The sequence below is a fragment of the Orycteropus afer genome, unplaced genomic scaffold (genome assembly GCF_000298275.1).
Source record: "Orycteropus afer afer isolate SDZICR_OR568_19922 unplaced genomic scaffold, OryAfe1.0 scaffold00116, whole genome shotgun sequence".
In the NCBI taxonomy this organism is placed as follows: Eukaryota; Metazoa; Chordata; class Mammalia; order Tubulidentata; family Orycteropodidae; genus Orycteropus; species Orycteropus afer.
Window position 1 is genome coordinate 431,527 of NW_006921703.1, and position 11,079 is coordinate 442,605.

At 39.4% G+C, this 11,079-nt stretch overlaps 1 protein-coding gene across 1 annotated transcript in view; it reads left to right on the forward strand.

Moving 5' to 3' along the window:
- Positions 1–7,570: 7,570 nt before the first annotated feature.
- The window catches only part of TRIM2 (tripartite motif containing 2), a 78,745-nt gene continuing 75,236 nt past the window's right edge, over positions 7,571–11,079 (forward strand). The window contains exon 1 of the mRNA XM_007943962.2: positions 7,571–7,749. Coding sequence (XP_007942153.1) covers positions 7,616–7,749 — 134 coding nt within the window. The 5' untranslated portion in view covers positions 7,571–7,615. The remainder of the gene's footprint in view (positions 7,750–11,079) is intronic.

Consider the following 11,079-nt stretch of genomic DNA (forward strand, 5'->3'; position numbering starts at 1 on the left):
GTATAAGGGTTTTAGTGTCAGAGTAGGGCTTGCTATTCAGGTTCTCTGAATATAATTACTGTGCAGATTATCTGAATTGAACTGATCAAGTTTCCTCCTACAATTTGGAGATTTAAATTAGATCAGAAACTGAGAAAGAAATCAGCTCAAGGTAATTACTCCAATAGCATCATGAAGGAAACATGCACTGCTACTTTTTTATCCTTGTCTTTCTACTCCCTTCTCCTCTCTGCCCTCATATTCTTCTCAACAGCCCCCATTTTTCCATTAGTTGCTTTCTGCTGTTTTTCTGACAACTTATTAATTTAAGGAAGCACTCATTCTAATCAACAACAGATTTAAATACTGTGTTTCCTGTACCAAAACAACAACAACAACAGAAATAAAACCTGACAGGTCCAGTCCATTCCGACTGATGGGGCCCCCATATGTTACAGAGTAAAACTGAGTTCCATAGGGTTTTCTTAGCTGTACTCTTTACAGAAGCAGATTGCCAGGTCTTTCTGCTACAAAGTAGCTGGGTGGGTTTGAACTGTCAATCTTTCAGTTAGTAGACAAGTGTAAACCATTTGGCTACCCAGGGACTCACTGCTCACTATACACCAGCGGCAAAAAGGGGCTTGCTGTTATGAAGGTCAGTGTCTTATGGAGTTCTGACCTAGAATAAATTTCCCTTCCCTCTTTTTTCAACCCTAGAGTCAGTACCCAGCCTCCTGCATTTTTGTGGTTGGGGATTACTCAGTGTCTTTTGCAGTCCCCAAAGAAAGTAAGTGGAGGAGACTTGGCAAGGTAGTGGATGTGGGGAGATGAGACCTCACTCATTTTGGCTGTCTCAGTATACTGAAAGATGAATGCCAGTTAGCCTGACCACTTAACACTATCCATCACACAGACCCAGGCCTTTGGAATTTGGGAAATCCAAAGCAGATCTTAAGAACGGCTGTAAAATGTATAAAGAAGGCAATGGCAAAAAGTTCTGTATACTGAAGAAAGAGGTGAAACAGGCATAAATATCATCAAGACAAGTTCAGGATTTGGCCTCAAAATTGATATCCATGGGGTAAAAATAAGCATATCCAGAGAAGTTGTCATCCATCTGACCCTGGAAATGAGATGGAGACCTTGGTGAGCATGAACACATCCTTTCCTGAAGTCAGAAGTTACAGAAGACGGCCTCCTGAATCCCTCTTCACCCCACTCCCACCTATCCACACTCACTCTCACACATACACAGTCAAGAGACATCTGGCACCTCGCCTTCTAATTTATAAAATGGCCCGTTTGGAATGGAAGCATGATTTAACTGGAAATGGGTCACCCTGTTACAATTTCACTAAAGATTGACCTCTTTTCTTTCTTCTAGTCTAGTCCTTTATAACAATATAAATTCAACTGCAGGCAAATAATAATACGCTCATAATATTAAAAAGTTGAAAGATACCCTGTTTTTAAATTGTTTTAACCTGCCCCTTGAATGCTAGGTACCACCTGTCCTGGCAGGTAAAATGTATTATATTGTGAGTTATAGATCATATTGTGATATATATAAAAAAAAAAAAAACACCCATTGTCATCAGGTCAATCCTGATTCATGGTGACTCAGTGTAGTAGAGAGAGAACTGCTCCATAGAGGTTTCTTTGTTGTAATCTTTATGGAAGCTGTTTGCCAAGCCTTTCTTCCACACAGCTGCTGGGTGGGTTCAAACTACCAACCCTTAGATTAGCTTCTGATCACAAACCATTTGCGCCACCTGAGCTCCCCATTAACCATGAACCATTATCAATAACTATAAAGATTATCTGTACTATTTAACTAAAGAGCTCTGGTGGCATAGTGGTTAAGGCATTTGGCTGCTAACCAGAAGGTTGGTGGTTCAACCCCACCAGCTGCTCCATAGGGGATGGGGCAGATGAGGCGATCTATTTCCGTAAAGATAGCCAGCCTTAGAAACCCAATGGGGGTTGCTATGAGTCAGAATCAACTCAATGGCAGTGGTGTACTATATAATCTTAATGGTTCAATATTATCTGTCTAGAAACATACTAGAAGATATTAAACTTCTTGAAAAGCTGATTTTAGCATGCTCTCACCCATTGTTCTTGGCCCTGGAACAATAAAAAATAAAATCACATTAATAAATAAATTCAACTAGATTGGCAACTAAGAGAAGCAGTCACCTTGGAATACCACAAAATTAGACTATAGAAGTGGAATCTAGTACTGTTAAGATGATGTATAATCGAATATGCTGGCTCTGGTGGTATAGTGCCTAAGGTATTTGACTGCTAACCAGAAGGCTGGCAGTTCAAACCCACCAGCCATTCCTCGGAAGGAAGACTGGGCAATCTACTTCCATAGTGATACTGCCTTGGAAACCCAAGGAGGGGTTGCTATGAGTCAGATCCCACTTGACAACAGTGAGTTTGGTTTTTGGTTGTTTTGGAATCCACATATCACATGTTAAAATTTTATTTTCCAGAGGAATCTAGACCTTTGTTTCCCAATGACTCTTTGCTAGACCAGCCAGACATGTTTATACCAACGCCCTCCCCTTCTGAGGATCAGTGGTTTCAGCTTGGCCTCTCTTCTCCACTCTCTCCCCTCTTCTTCACTCTGGTGTCAGCAATAAGAGTTTGGCTAGCTGGCTGGTCTAGATGGTATAATGTGTGGGAAATATGGTCTCAACTTTGGAATTGTACACTCGGTCATTTTTCTCTCATTCCATCTGCTATCAAGTTCTTCTTTCCCACTTGGTAATTTCCACCAAATTGTAGGAGATTTGAGAAAGTGAGCCAGGAGAAAAAAATAAATAAATAAAGATGATGTGAGGAGAAAAATGCTGGGGTAGGATTTTTTGGTGCTCAAGGATTTTGGTATGTGATTGTTGCACAATTTTTTTCCCACAAAGAACTGAGATTAGTTGATAGACTCTTGTTACTAAGAAATTTGTGTGTCAGCTTTCTTAGGCATTCTGTTTCCATGAATATGTTCCCTTGGTAGATCTCAATTTCTTTTCCTGTGTTTTTGATCATATTAGAATGTGCCATTCTCTGGACGATGGCTTATGTCACTAAGTATTAGAATATCACCTGGGGAGACAACCATGCTTTTTATCATGTAATTCAGCAAATGGCCTCTCTTTTCTGCTACTGTGATTGAGTCTCTTTCCATGTTATATTTCTTAGACCAATTCATTTAAAAAAAAAAAAGTGAGTGTCTACTGTGTTCCAAGCAGCTCTGGTGGTGTAGTGCTAAGGCATTTAACTGCTAGCCAGAAGGCTGGTGGTTCAAAACCACCAGCCACTTAGCCACTTCTCAGAAGGAAGACTGGGCAATCTACTTCTGTAGAGATACTGCCTCGGAAACCCAAGGAGGGGTCGCTATGAGTTGGCAGTGAATATAGCTGCGACAGCCTCTAGAGAGTGCTAGGTGATTGGCGAAGTTGCCATTGTAAACAGAATGGTCCGGGTAGGGCCTGATTGAGAAGGCCACGTGAGCAAAACTGGAGGAGGGGGTAAGCACCTGTGTAATCAGCGTTGCTATTTGTTTTCCACACAGCGAGTCTCCTCACAGAAAAGCTCTTACAGCTGGTTAATGTCATATCAAAATTGGCTATTCATGCAGTTTTTAAATGCCTCTTCCTGTCATCCCTTCTCCAGCATTTCCTCTCTATTGCCTTTTGTCAATGTCTCTGATGGTCTCTCCTGTAGTAAGAACATTCGGGTTCCATCAGAGACAAAAGTCCACCCCAGGTATGTTTTCACGTGTGTCTCTCCAGAAATTAATTTTGCTGTTCCCACCCACCAGCCACTCCTCGGAAGGAAGGTTGGGCAATCCTACTTCCGTAGTGATACTGCCTCGGAAACCCAAGGAGGGGTCGCTATGAGTCGGGGCCGACTCGACGGCACATAACAACAACATCTTCAGAAGAAGAGTTCTGTATTCGGATCTCCTTAATTATTGTGAACTTATTTTTGCTGGTTATTTAAACCCAGTCTTTGACACTTCAGAAACTGAGATGGAGAAAGGAGACCAGGCTGTAGTCTAGGAAATATTTATTGCTTTTCTAGTCAAGGAGACCAAACACTGGTAGTGCCAACCACTTTGATTAAAGGCTGTTGTATATTTTGTGTATTTTCTTCGTTGCACATTTAGACTTCCCACAGTGCTTATTAGCACAGTTGATGCCTCAGTTCTTTCTAAGCACATTATCCCTTTAGGAATATTCAAATTATCTTCTTATTGTGGGCATCCAGTTATATTCAGTGGATGATCGTTATCCTGGCAAAGCGTCGTGGTGTGAGGATCTTTGTGCATTGGAAATGTTTTGTATTGATTCTGGGAGTCTTAAACATCTAGATGTCTTCAACAGGTCACTTGTGACAGATTTGTGGTATTGTCATGATTTTAAATTAGTGTTAATGAGTAAGCTTAATTAACTTACTGTGTAGTAGAATACTAACAAAGACTTGCTCTCACCCACTACAATCATGATCATAAAATTGAAATAAATATTTATTTTTAGTTTTAGAGCGTAGAAAATGTCGGCTCAGAAAATTTTCGTCAACATATGTCATTGATTAAAATGAATGTTTTTTTTTTTTCCTTGCTATAAATCCAAACTTTTAAGGTTAAAAAGAAAGTTAGTAAAATCCAATATAATGTATTCTCTGCTTTTTTCAGTATCTGGCATGACTCTTAATTATTTCAAAGGGTAATGTGAAAACTAAAAGCTCTTGAAAACAAAATTATTTCTAACTGATTTTAAGTGAAGAGTGCAATAGCGTTTTTCTAAGTCACACTTTTACAATGCCTATAATGAATAAGCCAGTGGAGTGTTACACTTGCTTAAGACTACATATCATCCTCTTATCAGATAAGGCAGAAAACCTGAGCTTTTTGATTCACTGCTTTTACTGGATGACCTTGGGCAAACCCTCAGCTTTGGTTTCCTTATCTTTCAGACAGAAATTCATTCCTTCTCTATGCTGATGTCATAGGGATATGATTAAAGAAAAGCAGATGACGTGCCAACATTTTCAGCTCCTTAGAGAGATGAGCTACATTTGATAAAATCAATGAATATCATTCTCTACTCTAACTCTGTGGAGACACTATAGAAAGTCTAGCAGATACTGCTGGCTAATTAGGCATGTCACACCTACACTGTTTTATTAGTGCAGTGAGTTCTGTCTGAATGTGACACTTTGTAGAGCAGGTGCTTTTGCAGGATTCTGTCTGCTTATTAATCAGACTCCTTGCTCTGGTGGTGTAGTGCCTAAGGCATTTGACTGCTAACCAGAAGGCTGGCAGTTCAAAGCCACAGCCGCTCCTCTGAAGGAAGAGATACTGCCTCGGAAACTCAAGGAGGTGTCGCTATGGGTTAGAAACAACTCAACAGCAGTGAGTTTGGTTTTTGGTTTTTGATGAATTTATCTAGAAGGTATAAAGTTGGAAAATGTGTGCATTATGTTTGTAACTATACTCAAATATGTGTAAATTAAAGAATTTTCTTAGTAACATTTGACTTATTTTTCAACAATTTGGTGATTTGGTGGTGCATAAGAACTAACATTTATATTTAGAAAAACATGTTTCCTTTAAAAACTGTAGAGTTGTTGATCCTATAAATAGGATGTATTTCCCAGGTCCCAGGACAAGTTAAAGTACCATGTGTAAACAAGCCTTCCATGGTGACACAAGGTCTAAAGCAGTGTGGTAGTTTAGAGAGTGAAAAGCCCAAGAGTTTTAGAGAAATAGACACCTGAGTTTGCATCTGAAACATCTTAACTGAGCCTCAGTTTATTTCTCCATAAAATGAGAATAATAATATAACCTCCTGCCTAGGCTCATACTGTATATTAATTTCTTTCTTTCTTTTTTTTGTAAAGATTATTTCCATTGGGAATTGGAGGCTGTAGTCACCTTACCAAGAAGCTCTGGTGGTGCAGTGTTTCAGGCATTTGGCTACCAACCAAAAGGTCGGTGCTTCAAATCCACCAGCCACTCTGTGGAAGAAACCAAATCAAATCAAATCAAAACAAAACAAAACAAAACTCACTGCCGTCGAGTCATTTCTGACTCATAGCGACTCCTTGGGTTTCTGATGTCATATCTCTACGGAAGCAGATTGTCCAGTCTTCTTTCCAAGGAGTGGCTGGTGGGTTTGAACCATCTGCTTTCTGAATCTGCTTCCAGAAAAAATTTACAGCCTTGGAAACCCAGTAGAGGTTGCTATGAATTGGAATTCACTCAATGGCAGTGAGTTTTGGTTGGTCACTTTACCAAATATTTAGAAAATCAGGGAATGTATTTTAGCTCAGTCTTGGTTTGCCCTCTCACAAAAGAAGCCAGAAGTTCTTTAAGGTAGTAAATGGAGCTATGTTCTATGTGTGACTTATCTTCCTTTATTCTCTCATGGATCCTCTTATAATTCTTTTCTGGCATGAGTTAGATCTCTCACATTTTGAAACCATCTCTTAATTAAGTCACTCCACCAAATCCCTTAAATGCCAGTACATGAATGTGAGCTGATACTTCTTTTTATTTATTTATTTTTTCAAGGGACTATGTCTAACCTTTGTGCCTGCCCCATGGAAAGTGTATTTTTGTACCAAATCTATAAATTTTTAGCTCTAAAGAAGACATTCTGAACTATATACAAAGTTTTTAATTGTAAATTCTAATTTTTGCCACCCTGCCTATTAATAATACAGTAATTGGGAAAACATTCACTTTTAATAAGAATCTAAAGGCAAAATATATATTCGAATATAGTCATGGCTAAAGACTTAGCTTTATAACTATCTATCTCCTCAGCTGTCACTGCTTTGAAAACCAGCAAACATCTTTTTGTATAACATATCCTCTTTTAATTTGTTATGGTTTGCATAGTAAACATGAGATTATTTTAATGATTTACAAAATCAAACAACAGGCAACTGATTGTACTCCCTCTACAGCAGTGAAATCGGCAGTGATCATTTTGAAACACTCACGTGGAATTCTGGAGTCCTTGAGTGTTGCAAATGGGTTAACACTCTGAACTGCTAACTGAAGGGTTAGAGGTTCAAGTCCACATGGAGTTACCCCAAAAGAAAGGCCTGGCGATCTCCTTCCAAAAATCAGCCATTGAAAAGCCTATGCAGTACAATTCTACTCTGAATCATATGGGATCACAAGAGAGAAGCAACCCAAAGGCAACTGGAATTCTACCTGTATTCATAGCACAATGCCTATAATGAATGGGCTAGTGACTGATTGGCCCTTACAACTCTCTCACTGCCCTTGAGTCAGATCCGACTCATAGTGACCCCTCTTTGGGTTTCCGAGGCCGTATCACTATGCTATGAGTGGGGTCTGACTTGAGGGCACATAACAAAAACAACGACAATCACTACGGAAGTAGATTGCCCAACCTTCCTTCCAAGGAGTGGCTGGTAGGTTTGAACCACCAGCCTTCTGGTTAGCAGTCAAATGCCTTAGGCACTACGCCACCAAAGCTCCTGATTGGCACTTATAGGTTATACTGTATTTTTCTTTTTTTGTTTTTCTGTCTGACAGCAGCAGCGTGCAGGGTCAAAGACAACCAGACCCCCATGTCAGTGATCTAGGATGGCCAGTGAAGGCACCAACATCCCAAGTCCTGTGGTGCGTCAGATTGACAAGCAGTTTCTGATCTGCAGTATATGCCTGGAACGGTACAAGAATCCCAAGGTTCTCCCCTGTCTGCACACTTTCTGTGAGAGGTAAGTAAGCCTCTTTGTGTTCGAGGAATAGAATTTCACTGGCTGACCTCCTACACCCTACCACAGGGTTCTTTCCAGAATTCTACCTTACCTCTGGGAGACAATGGATCTTTTGTGCTTTTGGTAGACATCTAGAAACATAATCACAAATTGCCGGTTATACAATTACAGTGGGAGAAAGCAATCAAATAACTACTGATTCATTTCTACAAGAGATAGAACATTAAGTATTTTTAAATTAAATTTTAAAACAATTTTCTTTTTCTCTTTGTGAAACATTTTTTGCCAACTTCAGTTCCCTCGATCAAGTGATGGTTCTCATAGGCAGATGTTTTATCTAATTGGTTATATAATCAGGTAAAACATCTGCCTGTGAGAAGTGGCAGTTAAAGGGCTGAGCTTCCTTCCTATAGTTACTTCAGAAGACAGGTTTTGACTCATAGTCAATATACCGAATAGCAGATTATAATTTCTAGATGAACAAAAAAACCTGTATATGAAATAATTATAAATTACCTAATGATGTAATTTGCTATATATGAAAACACACTTCCTTTTTCTTCTTGAATGACATTTTCCATTGAGTAAATTATCAAAATACACCTTTACCCCATCATTTAATTTACCAAATAAGAAATTAAAATTTGTTAGTAACACCATAAGTTCATCTGTGGTATCTTTAGGTTTTATATATATATATATATATGGTAATTGTGTTTTATAGCATTTTCTTAAGTATATTTTCTCTTGTTAATAAGACTGGAAATTGGTATTTCCAATAGCTTCAAATCAATGTCAATTACATTTATTACCCAATTTAACATACATTTGTTATCTGATTGAGTGTTCTTTGTTCATTTACTTTGGGAGCTCTCAATTGCCAAAGAATAACCACATCCTTATTATATATAATTGTGGTGGGGATGGATGGAATAGGAAGGTGGACTTGTTCCTCTTGTGGTTTTTTGTCTGTTTCATTTTTTTGTTTTGGGTTGTTGTGTTTGTGTGCATATGTGTTTTTGTTTCTTTTAGTGTTAACACATGGTATGGTTGTGTGCTGTAATTTTTTCTGTTCTAGTTATTGCTCTGGTTCACCAAATTTTAAAAAATTCAGTTCTGTTCTGGTTTTGCTTCATTAACGATGACTGAACCAGTCTGAACTTGTTCTTTACTCTCCGATCTCAAATTTGTATTCTGCAAATGGATAACCTGGAGCAATTTTATCTGAAGAAATATGGCTACCAAACTTGTTATTATACTGTAAATAATACTGCATTTTTATAATAACTTGAATTTTGTTCATCCTAAGATTTTGCGGTTCAAAGCTACCAGCCACTCCTTGGAAGGAAGGTTGGGCCATCTACTTCCATAGAGATACCACCTCAGAAACCCAAGGAGGGGTCACTATGAGTCAAATTGACTCGACGGCAGTGAGAAGATTTTGTATTTTTTTTTTTAATTTTATTGTGATTTGGGTGAAAGTTTACAGAGCAAATTCATATTCCATACAGCAGCTCACATACACTTTGTCTCATGACATTGACTGCAATTTCTCACAATGCAAAAGCTCCCCTCCCACTTCCTCCCCATAGTTACCTCTTCCCTGTGTCCTTCCCTCCATGCCCTCCTGCCCCCTGAGCTGTCTCCCTGTGCATACATAGCCCTTCTATCTCCCATCATCGATTTCTCCAAGGAGTGTATCTACCTAATGTAAATGTTCAGCTCATATGCCTAAGCCTGTCTTTTGTTTGGCTGGATGCCACAGGAATGGGTTCAATTCCAGACCTGAAGGGCAGCTAGGAGCCATAGTGTCAGGGGTTCCACCAGGCTCTATCAGACGAGCAAACCTGGTCCCCCCCCCCTTTTTTTTAAATGAATTTGAGTTTTGTTCCATATTGTTCTCCCACTCTATTCAGGATCTCCTACATAGATCCCCTTCGGAGTGATTGACAGTGGTAGCCAGGCACCATCTAGTTCTTCAGGTCTCATAGTCATATAGGCTGAGGATCACATGGTGTATCAGTCCTTTGGACTGTTTCCATGCATCTTTGGTTGTCCTTATTCTTCTTTGTTCTGGGTGAGGAGAGACCCATTGTTGCATCTAGATGGCTGCTTGCAAGCTTTTAAGATCCCAGTCACCACTCGCCAAAGTAGGATGTGGAACAATGTTTTTGTGCATTATGTTATGCCGATTGAGCTTCATGTCCCCTGGGACCATGGTTCCAAGCCCACAGGTCCAGCTACTCACTCCCTCTGAGTAGCTGGCTATGACCAAAAGTCACCACAACCTTGTCCCTTGTCAGCTCTAGCTCTACTATACACCTGGACATTCTTACTGAACATACAAATATGCTTGTAGATACATCATCTCCCTACCCTATACATGGTCATGGGCACATTCCCTCCTGCCTAGACATACCTGTCATTCAGCCTGTCTACCCATCTATCCACCCTAGATCAATATTTGCTATCACTGACAACACAGTACTGTATATGTAGAAGGGTTCATGTTTGTTGTCTGTACCTCCCATGTACCTCTCTGTCTTCCTTTTCCTGAATGCCACTGTGTTGATCACTCACACTTGGTGAATTGCCCTTCCCTTCACCCAAATCAATACTTGTCTCTACCTGTCTAGCATTGTTGCCTCCCCTCCCGCCCTTCGTAACTAACAAAGAAAATTTCCTTCCATATATAAACCTTTCCTTGACTTTTCGCAATAGCAGACTAATACAGTATTTGTCCTTCTATGATTGACTTATTTCACTCAGCATAATGTCCTCCAAGTTCATCCACATTATGCAGTCTTTTGCAGATTCTACATTATTCTTTAGGGTTGCATAGTATTCCATTGTGTGTATGTACCATAATTTGCTTATTCATTCTTCTGTTGGTGGGCACTTTTTTCCCACCTTTTTGCTATTGTAAATAGTGCTGCAATGAACATGAGTGTGCATGTATCTGTTCTTGTCCTGGCTCTCACTTCTTTAGGATATATACCTAGTAATGAAATGGTTGGGTCAGATAGTATTTCTAATTCCAACTTTTTAAGGAATCGCCATACTGCTTTCTACAGTGGTTGTATCATTTTACAGTCCCACCAGCAGTATATGGGAGTCCCAATCTCTCCTCATCTTTACCAGCATTTGTTATTTTCTGTCTTGTTGAACTTTGCTACTAGTGCTGGGGCCAAATGGCATCTCATTGTTGCTTTGATTTGTATCTCTCTAATGGCTAATGATTGTGAACATTTCTTCATGTGTTTGTTAGCTGCCTGAATATCCTCTTTGGTAAAGTGTCTATTCATGTCTTCCACCATTTTTTTTTTTTTT